This window comes from Cydia strobilella, chromosome Z (assembly GCF_947568885.1).
Source record: "Cydia strobilella chromosome Z, ilCydStro3.1, whole genome shotgun sequence".
NCBI lineage: Eukaryota > Metazoa > Arthropoda > Insecta > Lepidoptera > Tortricidae > Cydia > Cydia strobilella.
The window spans coordinates 483410-500190 of record NC_086068.1 but is presented as its reverse complement, the minus strand read 5'-3'; the positions used below and the strand labels follow the sequence as shown (position 1 = coordinate 500190).

At 44.0% G+C, this 16781-nt stretch overlaps 1 protein-coding gene across 1 annotated transcript; it reads right to left on the bottom strand.

The window, feature by feature from the left end:
• Window positions 1-10168: 10168 nt before the first annotated feature.
• LOC134754022 (uncharacterized) lies at window positions 10169-15388 on the bottom strand. The gene is made up of 3 exons (XM_063690084.1): window positions 15202-15388; window positions 11240-11416; window positions 10169-10812 (listed from the first exon to the last, which is right to left on the bottom strand). Exons 1-3 carry the CDS (start codon window positions 15386-15388, stop codon window positions 10232-10234), a joined length of 945 nt encoding a protein of 314 aa, XP_063546154.1. The 3' UTR covers window positions 10169-10231.
• Window positions 15389-16781: the final 1393 nt, after the last annotated feature.

Here is a 16781-nt window from a genome sequence, read left to right as displayed (position 1 = left end):
GCCTTCTGCCTCAGGGAACCGCCTTAAGGTAGGATTTTTATAATATGTATATAAAGGTAAAATATAAAACACTTACAAAACAATACAAAATACATATAAACACATTATAAAAAACCTAACCTAGGGTGCCGCCGGCAGCGGGGCAGGGCCCAAGCTGCCGGTGGTCAGGGCCGCAGAGAGAGGAACCGGCGGACTATCCGCGCCGTGTCCAAGATCACCGCCTTCTGCATCTGACCCTTGATCCAACCACCTAGCGAGAGTCTCTCAAGGTGTTGGTCGAGACTCTTCGCTATGAGACCGTTCGCTGAAACGACTATCGGGACAATGATCGTCGAATCAACATCCCATATGGCGGTTATCTCGTGAGCCAAGTCTATGTAATTACTGGAATTGTCCTTCTCGGCTTTCACGAGATTCTCATCATGGGGGATGGTGATGTCCTGTGATGATCTATTATCACAATGTCAGCCTTATTGGCTACAATAGTCCTGTCAGTGATGATAGATCGATCCCAATAGAGCGTGGCACGATCATTCTCGAGAACTGGCACAGGTAAATAGGGTATTTGACTACTAGTCAAATCAGTTTCTTTTTTCGAACTGTCAAAACGATTTTGCTACTATGGAATTTATATGAAACACTAGCATGTGACGTCACAATCAAATTACCTACTCTTTACAGTTTTATATAGGTTTTAAAATAGAAATTGTGTCTAAAAATAATTGCTGTCTACGTTTTTCTATTAATCTTCTGGTGCTTTATTTCATGCAAGGTGTAAAATAATTTATTTTAAATACAAGCAAATACCCTATACTTATACACACAAGGCCCTATAGAAGAATAAGTTGCTGGTGAATAATCCTGGCTACGAGATTATGTCTGTGCAAGTACTTTCGCCGTTAGCAAGATGAGAACAACCGGAGATGATATGCCTTAGTGACACTCCGGGACGGCGGCATGCCCGACAAATGTCGACCGTACCGTCCTTCAGGATATATTTCCGATGGTTGTTCGTCATCCTTCGTCCGCAATTGCACAGGCAAAACCCTCGGTTTCTCCGAAGAGATCCCCGAGTCGTAACCAGTTCACATACGCGAGCAGGTCTACATCGGGTCCCATGAGGGCCGTAGAACCGCCCGTGTAGCACCTTACTCTCCCATACCGCCTTGCGGTCCGCAGTACTTTGGCTTTGTACCACAGGTTTGTGCCAGTTCTCGTTTGCCAAGGAGAGCGCCAAGAGTTTCCTGTCTACTACCACCACGTCACAATGTATCCCACACTCGTTGTTAAGGAAATAATTCCTGAGATGCATACCTCGCGGTTGTGGAGATTTTTGGCATTTAGGAAGCCTCGACCTCCACACTTCCGTGGGGTGTACAATCTCATAACTGACGAGCGTGGGTGTAGCATACGGTGTGTGGCGAGCAGTAGTCGGACCCTCCGATCCAGGGCATCCAGCTTGGTCTGAGTCCACCTTAGTATGCCAAAGGATTGAGGAGTACATGAGTAGGGGCATTACCCAGGCGTTGAAGGCGCGCACTTTGTTGCCTCCTGACAAATGACTGTTAAGGACTTCTGTGAGCCGACTGAAAAATCGCTCCTTCACCGTCCGTCTAATACCCTCATCCTCAATACCCAACGACTGTGAGTGTGACATACCAGAGGTTTCTGATTCAGAGATAGATCTGAAAGACATAGTCTCAGAAAGTTGTAAATTTGTTGAACTGACAACCTTCCCCCGCTGTTCATGCATTGACACCAAACTCTATTGTGAAGGCGGTACTGAAAACTTCTGTGGTTTTCAATTGCACCATCAAGTCATCATCATCATTATCATGTCAGCCGATAGACGTCCACTGCTGGACATAGGCCTCCTCCAAGGCTCGCCACTCCGCCCGATCCTGTGCCGCTCGCATCCACCGAATTCCCGCGACCTTCACCAGGTCTCGTCGCTCCATCTCGTTGGAGGCCTACTGGCAGTTCGTCTTCCGGTACGTCTTGGTTATTTGGCGCAAATAGCTTGAGGTCATCCATGTACAGAAGGTGAGAAATGACTTCACTCTCTCTCCGAAGCTGGCAACCTAACCCTGAATCCTTCAGCAGGGTGCTGAGGGGATTCAGAGCTAGGCAGAACCACAGGGGACTCAGACTGTCACCCTGAAATATTCCTCGCTCGATTCTTATAAAGTCCTGCGGGCCAGGGCGGTCATCCCCACCACCTGGATGGACTCGTTTTTTACACTTGAGACATTGTGCGTCTGTCCGCCAGTCTGTCTATCTGTCACCAGTTTCTCATGAACCGTGATGATGAAATTTTCACAGATGATGTATTTCTGTTGCCGCTATAACAACAAACACTAAAAAGTACGGAACTCTGACTCGCACTTCTGTTCCGTCCGGTTTTTAATGTTTTTTTTATTTAATATTACGAGTAGTTATTTCAATAGTCGCCAAGTACATATGCAACACTCGGGCTAACTGCAATATACTCGGGCTAACTGCAAAATCAATTTGGCATGAGCCCGTCAGCTATAGCAACTAGGCTAAGCATGGTAGCAAAGATAGATATAACTCCGTAATAGATGGATACAGTCTAAGGAAAAAACGTGCCTCGAAAATCAAGAAAATTTGATTCTCGTTCAGAGGGCGCTACTAGTTTTGGCCTACAGTCGTATAGATGGCGTTGACGGTTTCGTTTGTTATTTAACAATTTTAACGCATATCAGTGAAAGAACATGGGTCAAAATCATAAAAATAATTAATGCAAAGAAAAAAAATCATTTATCTATATTTAAATACATTCTATCGTATTTTTATAAATCTTCATTTTTAGTTTTAAAGTGTGTCGACAGATGGCAGTGAATTTACTGGGGTTACAAAATTTACTATGACAGTACCGCTCTAGTATAAGTTACTCTATGATGGTAGTAATTGTTTGTGTTGCAGTGATAAAGTCTGCGCGGGAAATCATGACTTGACAGCTCATCACACATTCAAAAACTTGTGCGAAATGGAAGATGCCAATTGTAGAGATGGCACTGTCAGTGAGTACCGCAGTACTTCAACCACGACCTCACCGCGCACCACACCTGCCACGTGTGCGACACCAGCTGCAGGGCCGGCACTGTCAGTGAGTACCGCAGTACTTCAACCACGACCTCACCGCGCACCACACCTGCCACGTGTGCGACACCAGCTGCAGGGCCGGCACTGTCAGTGAGTACCGCAGTACTTCAACCACGACCTCACCGCGCACCACACCTGCCACGTGTGCGACACCAGCTGCAGGGCCGGCACTGTCAGTGAGTACCGCAGTACTTCAACCACGACCTCACCGCGCACCACACCTGCCACGTGTGCGACACCAGCTGCAGGGCCGGCACGGTCAGTGAGTACCGCAGTACTTCAACCACGACCTCACCGCGCACCACACCTGCCACGTGTGCGACATCAGCTGCAGGGCCGGCACTGTCAGTGAGTACCGCAGTACTTCAACCACGACCTCACCGCGCACCACACCTGCCACGTGTGCGACACCAGCTGCAGGGCCGGCACTGTCAGTGAGTACCGCAGTACTTCAACCACGACCTCACCGCGCACCACACCTGCCACGTGTGCGACACCAGCTGCAGGGCCGGCACTGTCAGTGAGTACCGCAGTACTTCAACCACGACCTCACCGCGCACCACACCTGCCACGTGTGCGACACCAGCTGCAGGGCCGGCACTGTCAGTGAGTACCGCAGTACTTCAACCACGACCTCACCGCGCACCACACCTGCCACGTGTGCGACACCAGCTGCAGGGCCGGCACTGTCAGTGAGTACCGCAGTACTTCAACCACGACCTCACCGCGCACCACACCTGCCACGTGTGCGACACCAGCTGCAGGGCCGGCACTGTCAGTGAGTACCGCAGTACTTCAACCACGACCTCACCGCGCACCACACCTGCCACGTGTGCGACACCAGCTGCAGGGCCGGCACGGTCAGTGAGTACCGCAGTACTTCAACCACGACCTCACCGCGCACCACACCTGCCACGTGTGCGACACCAGCTGCAGGGCCGGCACTGTCAGTGAGTACCGCAGTACTTCAACCACGACCTCACCGCGCACCACACCTGCCACGTGTCCGACACCAGCTGCAGGGCCGGCACTGTCAGTGAGTACCGCAGTACTTCAACCACGACCTCACCGCGCACCACACCTGCCACGTGTGCGACACCAGCTGCAGGGCCGGCACTGTCAGTGAGTACCGCAGTACTTCAACCACGACCTCACCGCGCACCACACCTGCCACGTGTCCGACACCAGCTGCAGGGCCGGCACTGTCAGTGAGTACCGCAGTACTTCAACCACGACCTCACCGCGCACCACACCTGCCACGTGTGCGACACCAGCTGCAGGGCCGGCACTGTCAGTGAGTACCGCAGTACTTCAACCACGACCTCACCGCGCACCACACCTGCCACGTGTCCGACACCAGCTGCAGGGCCGGCACTGTCAGTGAGTACCGCAGTACTTCAACCACGACCTCACCGCGCACCACACCTGCCACGTGTGCGACACCAGCTGCAGGGCCGGCACTGCCAGTGAGTACCGCAGTACTTCAACCACGACCTCACCGCGCACCACACCTGCCACGTGTGCGACACCAGCTGCAGGGCCGGCACCTGTCAGTGAGTACCGCAGTACTTCAACCACGACCTCACCGCGCACCACACCTGCCACGTGTCCGACACCAGCTGCAGGGCCGGCACCTGTCAGTGAGTACCGCAGAACATTCCACTTCGGTCTAGCAGGAGGATTAACAAACTAACATTAATATGTCCTTTCTGTACTGGATTGGTCAGTTTATTTATAGTTGATGTTCAAGCAAATATTGTCAATAGAAAAAGGCGGCAAATTTAAAAAATGTAGGCACGAAGGGTTATCGTCTCATGAAAAATTTAATTTCGCGCCTTTTTCTACTGACAAGATTTACACAACCAAAAACTATATGTGGTATTTTCTATAAAAAGGGACCTTATTGTCGATGGCGCTTACGCCATTATAAACGATGCTCCGAAATAAATACAATGCCGCGCGACGCTGTGCGGCGTAAGCGCCATCGACAATAAGGTCCCTTTTCATAGAAAATGCCCCATAAATCAGGTGTCGCCTGTAACACGAGCAAATAATCGAAATGTAGATTGTACCTACTCCTGAAACGATAAAACGTTTGTTCAAATGTAGATTGTACCTACTCATGAAACGATAAAACGTTTGTTCAAATGTAGATTGTACCTACTGAAACGATAAAACGTTTGTTCAAATGTAGATTGTACCTACTGAAACGATAAAACGTTTGTTCAAATGTAGATTGTACCTACTGAAACGATAAAACGTTTGTTCAAATGTAGATTGTACCTACTCATGAAACGATAAATCGTTTGTTCAAATGTAGATTGTACCTACTGAAACGATAAAACGTTTGTTCAAATGTAGATTGTACCTACTGAAACGATAAAACGTTTGTTCAAATGTAGATTGCACCTATTCATGAAACGATGAAGCGTTTGTTCAAATGTAGATTGTACCTACTCATGAAACGATAAATCGTTTGTTCAAATGTAGATTGTACCTACTGAAACGATAAAACGTTTGTTCAAATGTAGATTGTACCTACTGAAACGATAAAACGTTTGTTCAAATGTAGATTGCACCTATTCATGAAACGATGAAGCGTTTGTTCAAATGTAGATTGTACCTACTCATGAAACGATAAAACGTTTGTTCAAAAATTATGAACTCAAAATTTTCTCTTTTTCATTCATACAAATTATAATTATATTATTTTCAATGTAGTCTATCAGTGTAAATTAATTAATATACAATCAGGTACTTTGCGAAACTCCATTATTAACAACAACAGAAATATTACTTTGCTAATCCGCAAAAGAATAAGACAATTAATTAGCGGTAACCCGTTATAATTAATAACATTTTATAACGTTATTATTTCTATCGTATAACGTTTTATAATGGATGAATAAACTTTACAGTGTACTAAAATAATCAAAACACAACATTTCTTTTTAAAGTAGCTTAACAAATGTTGGTCAGTTTAAGGAGTTCCCCAGTAGCATTTATACGTCATTATGACGTCAATGACGTCATTATGACGTAATAATGACGTCATTTTGCTACCTGGGTTCAGTCTAGACTTCTACAGTCTACACTGTCTACAGTCTACAATTTAGTTTATCGCTCATTGTTCCTACAGGCCTATATGTATAGTGATCATACAGTGATAGCGTATAGCGCGAATAATGCATGCTAATATCGAAAATTTCGAGTAACTATCTCTGTCACTCTTATTACGGTTTAATTGGAGTAAAAGAGATAGTTACTCGAAATTGTCGATACCTATTCGATGTTCGCGATAGATCCTAATGCTTTAAAGCAAGTTCTAATACGGTCGAAGATTTTAAGTTATGACCCATTCCGTACCTTGTCACAGTGACAATCAATAGATAGAGACCTCATACTGAGTTCTCTTCCGGTTCGAGCCATCTTGATAGTTAGCATCGTGATTAATTACTTTGTTTTTTGCTCATTAATATTGTTTAAAGTGTAATATCGATAGCTTATTATACAGTAAACTAATGTGGTAGTGTGCAGTAAATGGAGAATTAATTTTGAAGCGCGTTTAACCACCATCTTGGAGTCAACGGCCGGTAGTCCACGTGCTTCTTGTAAAGTCTAGCTATCGATTTACAAGAGCTAACAAATCACCGTACACTGTCTTGTACAACCGTACAATTTTTGTCGTTTTTAAACCTCTTAATACCTTGATACTGGCGAAATAGTCCCACTGGGCTGAAGCCATAATTTTAAAAGAAGAAGAAGAAGACCTCATACTATTTCCACTGTGACAAGGTACAAAATAGATCCGAAACTAAAATCTGACTGAACAGTTGCTTCAAGTTAAGTGTTGTTGCAGCGGTGTTTACGAATACATCGGAGCCTTATTTTACTAACAGCACGGATATAGTGTGGTACCCCGTGACCACGTCGGGGTACATTGACATGAAAATATCGACATCACACCCGACCATGTTCATGCTCGCGCGGAGCAGGAATGCCTATTCCAAATATAAGAGGGTGGTAGGTATAGGTAGCACCAGGGGTCGGAAACCGGTATTTGCTCCATACAAAAATACCGGTATTATTACGTTCTTTTTCGTTCTTTTGTTTATAATTTCATTTCTAATGGGACGTTTTAATAATGCAAAATTGTTTCCTAAATACATGATTCAGTCCTACGTAATGAGCATAAAAAATTTAAAGCTATGGGGCTATTTCGGGGTTTTTAAAAAATACCGGTTCCGAGCCCTGGGTAGCACTACACGTAGAATAGAACATATGCTCTGAGGCGCAATACATCCGATCCATATCGTATCTGAATCTAATTTATATGGCGTATATTAAAATTAAAATCATGCAGTCAGTAGCTTCCTATTCGCCATCGCCGTAAGTCGTAACTCTCATTTTCTTGCACTTCTTTCGAATAATATATAGAACAGATTTCCATGACCAATCGCCTCCCGGGCGAAAACTCGTAGTGGTAAACGGCTATGTATGATGAACCCTCGTGAACGTCAGCTGCCGCGCCGTTGGTGGGTTGAGGAATGGCAGCAAATAGTCTATAAAAAAAATTAAATCATCGCCTCCCGCTTGATACTTTGTCAGATGATAGTTTAAATGCTTGTATCGCTGTGGAAAGACCGTCAGCTGGTCACATGATGAACATGTAGTAGTAGCAGGAAACTCTTTATTGTACAAAAAGTGTTTCTTTTTGTCAAAAAGAAACATAAAACAAGAGAAAAACGCATTATTTGTGCTAGGCGAGGAGGCGAAGGGGATTTGAAGGGGGGACGAAGGGGTACATGTAAAAAAGAAAGTTCTTTTCAGTCATCGGCGTCATCGCCTCCCGTTTGATACTTTGTCAGATGATAGTTTAGATGCTATTGTTAATAAAACAAATCGTCAGCCGGTTGTATCGCGTTGGAAATACCGTGTTACGCGTTTCGGTGGCTGCCATTCCTCAACCCACCAACAGAGCGGCAGCTGACGTTTACGAGGGTTCATCATACATAGCTGTTAACCGCTATACGAGTTTTCGCCCTGGAGGCGATGACTGACGAAATTTGCGCCTGGCTCGCGGTTCAATACTTTCCAACCACACGGCCCCTCTAGGGAAGGTTGCTAGCATAATTGGACCACTTCATTTCGCTGCTTTATAATTTACACAACTCATGTAAGAAATTATAACAAGTTTGATAATTAGCTCCATGCATGAATATATTTTTATTTTTGGATTCATAATTTATATCGTTGGAACACCGGAAATGATAAAAAATACTTTTATAAACCTTAACATTATTTTATTAAAAAATATTAAAAATGTTGAAAATTTTTGAGCGGTTGAAACGCTCATAATTTTTGGCGCGAATTCGACAGAGCGTGATGACGTCACACGTTGGGCGGCCCAACTGACGTTTGCTACTAATGACACTAATCTGTCGAACGCGTGACGTCACGTGGCGTTTCGAGCGTTTCGCTCACTAGCTTTTCGCGGGCAAATTTTTGTACTTTTTATTTATAATTTTAAGTAATTAAATGGTAATTTAAAAACGGAAATGCATTTGTAACATGATATAACGGTAACAAACATCCGAATAAAACATATTTCTTTCAAATATAAACTTCATGCATGAGGCTAATTTTGAACCATTGAAATAAATGATTCGAAATAAATAATTGAATTGAAATATATCTATTCGTTACCTAATGAATACAGTTTAATAATCTAGAAGAAAAAACGTTGTTGCCTTGTTTGGACCAGGGTCACTTTGATTGGAGCACGGAGACTTATAGAAATTGCCATTTTCATTTATTTTAATATATTTTATATAATACAATTCTAAATAAATAAATATATAAATGGAAGATGAAACATGACGTATGGCAGCCTTCTTTAGATGACATTTTTAAAACTGAAAAAAAAAGTTGCCATGATTGGACCGGTCCGATGATAGGACCAACATTGCGGTCCATGGATAGCAACTAGGTATCAAAAAACAAAAAAATAAAAATAACGAAAATAACTGGCCAGAAACTATTATTATAATTTTAATGATTAATAGATTTCTAACAATCATACGTCAATACACTCAAACAAATGCAATAGTTATTTGTTATACAAGGGTGCAAAGTTGTATTTTACCCGCGAGTGTGGAATTGAAACACGAGCAAGCGAAATGATTCTATAGTTGAACCACGAGCGAAGCGGGTGGTTCTAAAATAGAATCCTTAGCGTACGAGTGTTTCAACACACGAGAAGTAAATAGTAGATTGTGTCACAAGGGAGCAAAATGACATATTTACGGCGAGGGCGTACAATTGAATCCTAAACGAAGCGAAGGATTCTATAATAGAATCCTGAGCGTAGCGAGGGATTCTAACATAGAATCCTGAGCGTAGTGAGGGATTCAAGTGTTAACGCCCAAGGTGAAAATAATTTTGCTACCATGTGACACATACTGCTTTTCACATCACCTATGAGGAAATTACATACTAACATATATTAGGTTTCAAAACATTATTATTTTAAGCAAAGATCGATACGGACAGTGCCAAAAATATGTGTACACGACCTTAGTATAGGTACATACTTCTGGCACTTTGTCCGTATCGATATTTTCAGACGTGACTGTAGTGACAAATTAAAAGTACCTACAGCTCATAATTATGTACCTAATATCTTTTCAAAAACAGCAGCAAACAACTAAAATGATACAATGAAAATCAAGTACATTATTTTTGTAGATTTTTCTGATAACAAATTAGCTCTTACCCCTTTGAACCAAATCTTCGGAAGAACACTATGAAGACTGATATCACTTATATTTATTATTATTAGTGTCATTACCGGGATGCTGCTTAAAACATCTGACACAGATGAAAAGGCCTATTGTTCAAGTTTGGAGTCTTGAGTATTAAATAAAAATCGCAGATACTTAAAAACAGCTTCTAATTCTGGTTCCACAAAAGGTACTTAAAGATAATTGTATGTATGAGACAAATATATTGCGTGTATGACGCGCACACGAGCGTGTATCTCAGAGCCAAGTGGCTCGCACGGCGTCTATATGCGGCGGGGGGAGCGGTAGATGGGCCAACTGGTTTAGCGGTGTATGTTCCCCACTTCCCCTCCATTGGTAGGAGCCGCAACATCCTGGGGGCCCTTGGAGGCGTCAGCCTTCAAGGCTTCATGGGTCTCGTCCAGCAGAGGGCAGAGGTATTTCACACCTCGTTTGTAGGTGCCCGTTCCAGTAGCAACTTCGGCTACTCGCGAAATCCCGTCAGCGCCAGGAAACAATTTGGCGATTCGTCCGAGCCGCCAGTGCATTGGGGGAGTATTCTCTTCCTTGATTAGGACCAGGTCACCCAGTTGAAGAGCTCGTCCTGGAACACGCCATTTAGTCCGTTGCTGGAGCTCGCAGACATATTCCATTTGCCAGCGTCGCCAGAAATGCTGTCTTAATGCCTCAAGCCTCTGAAACCTATCTAAACGGTTTGGGTTTATATCCGCGAGGTGGGGCGAGGGCAACGAAGTGAGCGCGCGGCCGATGATGAAGTGACCTGGGGTTAAGGGTTGGAAATCGTTTGGTGAGGACGATAAAGGACATAAAGGACGACTGTTAAGGATAGATTCCACATAACTGAAGAGACTTGCCAATTCTTCATATGTTAAATGAGCGTTACCTAATACACGATTGAGGTGAAATTTGGCCGATTTGACTCCTGCTTCCCACAAACCACCAAAGTGAGGAGCATATGCCGGCTGGAATTTAAATTGTATTCCCTCATTTGCTGCAAAATTGCAAACCGTGTCTGAGTTTGAAGTAAGATAATCGCTAATTTCCTTGGCCGCTCCTACAAAATTGCGTCCATTGTCGCAAAAGATCTCGCGAGGTCGTCCTCTGCGAGAGATAAAGCGTCGCAGCGTAAGAATAAATGAATCTGTCGACAGCGTGCTTACTGCCTCCAGATGCAAACACTTGTATCGGAGACAAACAAATATTGCTAAATAGCATTTGGTTATTTTGCAGCCTCTGCCATGCCTGTCAGTAATCATAAAAGGCCCAGCGAAGTCTACGCCGACACTAATGAAAGGAAAATCAGGCGTTACTCGCTGAGAGGGCAGAGCGCCCATCAAAGGAGCAGAAGTGTTGCCAGCTGCCCGGCGACAGGTAACGCACTGTTGCGATACGGTACGCGCAAGTGTGCGCCCCGATACGGCCCATATCGACTCGCGAATGGCAGCCAGAAGCAGCTGAGGAGGAGCGTGCAGGAGACGGATATGTTCCTGTTGAAACAGCAGTCTAGTCAATCTATGTTTGGCATGTAAAAGCATTGGGTGGCGTTTGTCAAATGGATAAAATGAGGAGGACAAACGTCCACCAACTCTGAGAAGCTTGTCGTCTTCATCGTAAAATGGATTCAACGATAAAATAGGGTTTTTAGGGCCTAGAGGTTGCCTGTCACGCAACAATTTCAATTCAAGGGCGAAACTAGCCTGCTGGGACAAAGCGACCAATTTTTTAAAAGAGACCTCGAGCTCCTCAGGTTGTAGCACACCCGCAGTTTTGTTGGATGAACAACGGCAATTATGCGCAAACCTAAGCATATAAGCTACCGCACGTTGTAAGGGTTTAAGTTTAGAATATCGATCGAAATCGATAACATCAGTTTTTTGCGAATCGTTAGTAATCGCGACGTTAACCTTTAGCTCGGGCAAATCGAGCTCCGAGTTTGAGGAAAACTGAGGCCAGTTATTCTGTGGCTCGTACAAAAAAGATGGCCCGGTCCACCACATGTGCAAATCAGGCAAGCGACGAGCTTCGACCCCTCTAGATGGGTAGTCAGCCGGATTTAAAGCGGTTGGAACGTGACGAAACTCACTGCCATCGGTGAGTTCTAAAATATGAGCCACGCGATTGGCAACAAACGTTTGTAATTTTGTTTGATTCGTTTTAAGCCATGCGATTACAATTGACGAGTCAGTCCAATAAAATTTCTGCGCAATCTGGCAACGCAACGTCCTAGAAACAGCTGACGCGAGCTGCGCGCCTAGAAGGCAAGCACATAATTCCAAACGAGGAGTAGTCGTAGCCTGGACCGGAGTGACCTTGGCCTTTGCGCACAGCAACCTGACTACAATATCGCCCTTCTCGTTCGTGGACTTTAAATAAATACAGGCCGCGTATGCAACTGAGCTTGCGTCACAAAATACATGCATCTCGATATGCGTCGGCGAGTCGCAAAGAACATGACGAGGTATTTGGAGCGAAGTTAAAGACGTTAACCCGTTAACAAAGTCCTGCCAAGACTCGTTTATATAACTCGGCACGGGAACATCCCAGTCAATTTTTTCGATCCATAATTTTTGAATTAAAACTTAAGGTGTAATCGTCAGCAAACACAGGAGGCCTAAGGGATCAAATATTTTACACGAGTCCGATAAAATTGAACGTTTCGTAGGGTGGCCGTCCTTGGCAGAATATTGTGTGGGAAAATGAATGATGTCTGCCTCAGAGTCCCAGCCCACTCCTAGCGTATGCGACGATGAGCTAATGATCAAGCTACCTTTTTCTTCACTAGCGCTTTGTGAGTCATGCAAAATTGACGATAAATTTGAGCGATATTTGCGCAGGGGAAAACAACCAGCTGCTAGCGCACGCTCAACCGAATCTTTAATGAAACGTAATTCCTCCTCTGTGTCTGACCCTGTTAATAAATCATCCACTAAAAAATCGTTTTGAATGATAGTCTTAATTTTTTCATCTGCACATTCCTCGCCCAACTGCCACAAACAGCGTGTGCTCAAAAAACTAGCACTTGAAAATCCGTAAGTGACCGTGTTAAGTCTTAAAGTTTTTAAAGGTTCGTTCTCATTGGAGCGCCAAAGGATTAATTGTAAATCGCGGTCACACTCCTGAACTAGGACCTGCCGATACATCTTAGCGACATCCCCAGTCAAAACATATTTGTAAGTACGAAACCTCAGGAGAATATTAAATAACGAATCTTGAATCGTCGGCCCAACCATCTGCAGGTCGTTTATAGAATAGCCAGACGTGGTGGGGGCACTGCCATGGAACACGACCCTTAACTTCGTAGATTCGCTGGAGGGCCTTTGCACAGAATGATGTGGCACAAAGAAAGAAGGGTCCGGAATGTCAGAATCGGACACAGAGAGGTGGCCTAATTCGGCATATTCATTTATAAATTGCTCGTAAGCCGTTTTCAAATCAGGGTTGCGTTTAAATCGTTTCTCTAATGCAAAGAACCGTTTTTTAGCAAAGCGATACGAGTTACCTAAACAATCGGGTTCCGTAACTAATGGCAAACGCACGTGAAACCTACCGTTATCGTCACGATAAGTGTGAGTGACAAAATGATGCTCACATTCCGCCTCTAAATCGGTAAACGGTTGACTAGGCTGGGGCACTTGCTCCAGCTGCCAGAATTTAGTAAGAGAGTCGTCCAGCTTATCACTTGTGTACAAGTGATTGCATTGTAAAAAAGAATTGAACGACTTATCGTCATACATTGAAAATGCATTGTATTTACTGACCACTAACCAACCTAGTTTTGATTTGCGCAAAACAAGCGTATCGTGCCCTAAATCAATTTGCTCGCCTCCAACCAAAGTCCAAAAGACGTCACCGCCAAGTAAAATATCTACAGGTCCGGGCTGATTAAAATGAGGATCGGCGAGTTTTTTATTACGTGGCCACTTAACGTTCGACACATCGATAGGCTGTAGTGGCAAATTGCTGTTAATTACAGGCAGCGCTAAACATGAGATATCGAATTTATTATTTTTATCATGTTTAGACCGAATTTGCACAAAGCAGCGCTCAGGATTACTGGATATAGGAACGTCAGATAATCCGAAAAGTTTTGAATTACTGGGCAGCGGTGCGAGTTGCAATTTTTGTTTATAACTGCTTGTTACGATAGAAGTCATGCTACCGCAATCTAAAAACGCGCGCGCCGTTACATAATCATTAGTAGCCGGGCTATATATGTCAATATTCGCGGTAGGTAAGAGTATTTGATTTGAGCATGACACGGTCATATTGGACGACAGTCCGAGCTCGGGCTCCGAACGCGGCGGAGGCGCATCTACGGGCGCAGCGGCAACCTGAGGAGTTTCCCTATGCAACAAAGTATTATGGCGCTTCTTACAAGTGTGACACGGAGCTGCTCGGCAGCGATGAGAAGTGTGGCCCTTCCGCAAACAGTTGAGACAAAGGCGTAACCTTGACGCTCCGGAGATCCGGTCTTCAACTGGCAGGGACAGGAATGACGAGCAATCGTAAATCCGGTGCTCGCCGCTGCAAAACACACAGGCAGGCGGAGAGGCCGAGGCCGAAGTAGCAGGAGTGGCTGAAACCGCAAAACATTTGGTGCTAGACTTCTCGCGTTTATTATGAGCCGAGGCAATAGGTTCGCGTTTATTATTATTATTAGTGATAGGCTTATCAAATTTATTACGCTGAACCGATTCCAAAACGTCAGCACGTCCCTTCAAAAAGCGATTAAAATCGGCCAATGACGGCATATCGTCATTTGAAAATGAATTACTTTTAAATTCCTCCCATTTTAAACTAGTATTACTATCAAGTTTACTTGCGACCATATGTATAAGAAGCGTGTCCCACTTATCCGTGGGCTGGCCCAACGTATTTAAAGCCCGCAGGTTTTTGGACACATGATCCACTAAATAACGCAGGGACTTTGCCGATTCGCGACCAATCGGTTGTAAGTTAAACAATGAGTTCAAATGGTTGCTAATCAGCTGTTTTTTGTTGTCATATCTCTCGCAGAGGAGACGCCAGGCCTCAGCGTAATTACCGTCCGACACTTCTAAGTTACTAATCACCTGAGCCGCTTCACCGTCCAAATAAGAGTTCAAATAGTGAAATTTGTGAATCGGCCTGATGTTGTCGGAACTGTGAATGAGTGAATCAAATGTGTCTCTGAATTCAAGCCACTTAAAATACGAACCATCGAAACTAGCGATTTTTATCACAGGTAAACGAAAATTTAAACCGTTGCATGTATTGTCATGACCACAGTTACTTCGAACTTCAGACTTTACGCTGGCGAAATCAGATCTCTCGGCCATCTTATCAATAATCTTCTGAGCCGTGGCAATAAGAGAAATAAAATCATTTTCCATCTCTTCTCTTATGTCAATCTCGGTCTGCATTTCTGATGTAGTCGCAATTTCTATTTGAGTCTGCACCTGATCGAATTGTGTGAACATATTGCGAAAACGATCCAACTTCAACGAAAGTTCGTCTACATCTTTTGAGGAAATATTTTCCTGATCATTCAATTCGGCAATGTAATTTTTAAATTTAGTAATACGTCCCTTAATGGACGTTCTAGTGGGGATCAACGTAGCCATTTTACGATAAAGATCTGATTTCAATTAAAAACAGCGAATGAGGAAATGCGAATCGAAAATAAAAAATATTAGAATAAATACGTAAATTTTTCGGCCTATGTTCACAGTCACAGTGGTTGACTCGGTCGGCAACAGTGCATTTGGAATGCAGGAGTCAGCAGAAAAAGGCGCACCGCAGCTGCAGCTGAGTAGGTATCAGCTGTTGCCGGGAGCGATGCGACCGGCTCTTATCTGTAACACGAACACTTGTGTTACTATGGAATGCAATGGATTTTTTTGCGTTAAGATTTAACTGCGCGTAATTAGTAAAATCGCTAGACAGTAATCTATTTAGCACAAAGTAGGTAGGTATGCTTTATAAAATAGAGGAATGTTTAAAATTAAGTTGATGAAATTAACTAATAAGAATGTCACTCAAATAAGCGTTTCTGTTCTTAAATAGTTTTAAATGCTTAAATTGCCGTAAAAGGCTATAGGTTTTTGATTTGGCTTTAAAGCAGCGACCAGATTATTTCACTGGCACTAGCTAATTAATGAGGATACGTGCTAAAAAATGTTTACGTCACTAGTGCAATAAAATGGCATACAATTAATTTAAGCACGGCAAAGGGTGAAGAACGGCAAAGCTAAATAGTCAAGTAGGTGGAGGAAAGTACGAGCAGAAAAATAGGAAATATGAAGGAATGGTGCACTTCCCTTGCTAAACCTTGGCTGCGGCGTAGTTGTGACCGGCGGGCTTGAAGTAAGGGTGTCTGCAGCTTCCAAAATGGCGTCGTAAATCTCCAAATATATCCTTGTACAGTTCAACTGGCGTCGTAGATAGCTACAGCTGGTACAATCCAATAGGCGTCGTAAATCCAGAACACTGCGTTGACGCCGGGATAACCAATTTCTGCCACGTTGTAGCTGTCGTGACCTTTGTTCTCTTCACACGTAGCAATTCCGTTCGACTCGGGCAGAAGCTATCGTTGCGTATTAATCACGTTGATGGGTCACCATGTTCAAGTTTGGAGTCTTGAGTATTAAATAAAAATCGCAGATACTTAAAAACAGCTTCTAATTCTGGTTCCACAAAAGGTACTTAAAGATAATTGTATGTATGAGACAAATATATTGCGTGCATGACGCGCACACGAGCGTGTATCTCAGAGCCAAGTGGCTCGCACGGCGTCTATATGCGGCGGGGGGAGCGGTAGATGGGCCAACTGGTTTAGCGGTGTATGTTCCCCACTTCCCCTCCATTGGTAGG

Excerpts from the sequence above, each read along its gene's own strand:
- LOC134754022 (XM_063690084.1), bottom strand. The coding sequence starts at position 15,388 with ATGTTCACACAATTCGATCAGGTGCAGACTCAAATAGAAATTGCGACT. Across the intron at positions 11,417-15,201 it reads CGTAAAGTCTGAAGTTCGAA|GAACATATCCGTCTCCTGCA; the intron begins GTAACTGTGGTC and ends CTGTTTCAACAG. Across the intron at positions 10,813-11,239 it reads GCGCTCTGCCCTCTCAGCGA|GTAACGCTCATTTAACATAT; the intron begins GTAACGCCTGAT and ends ATCGTGTATTAG.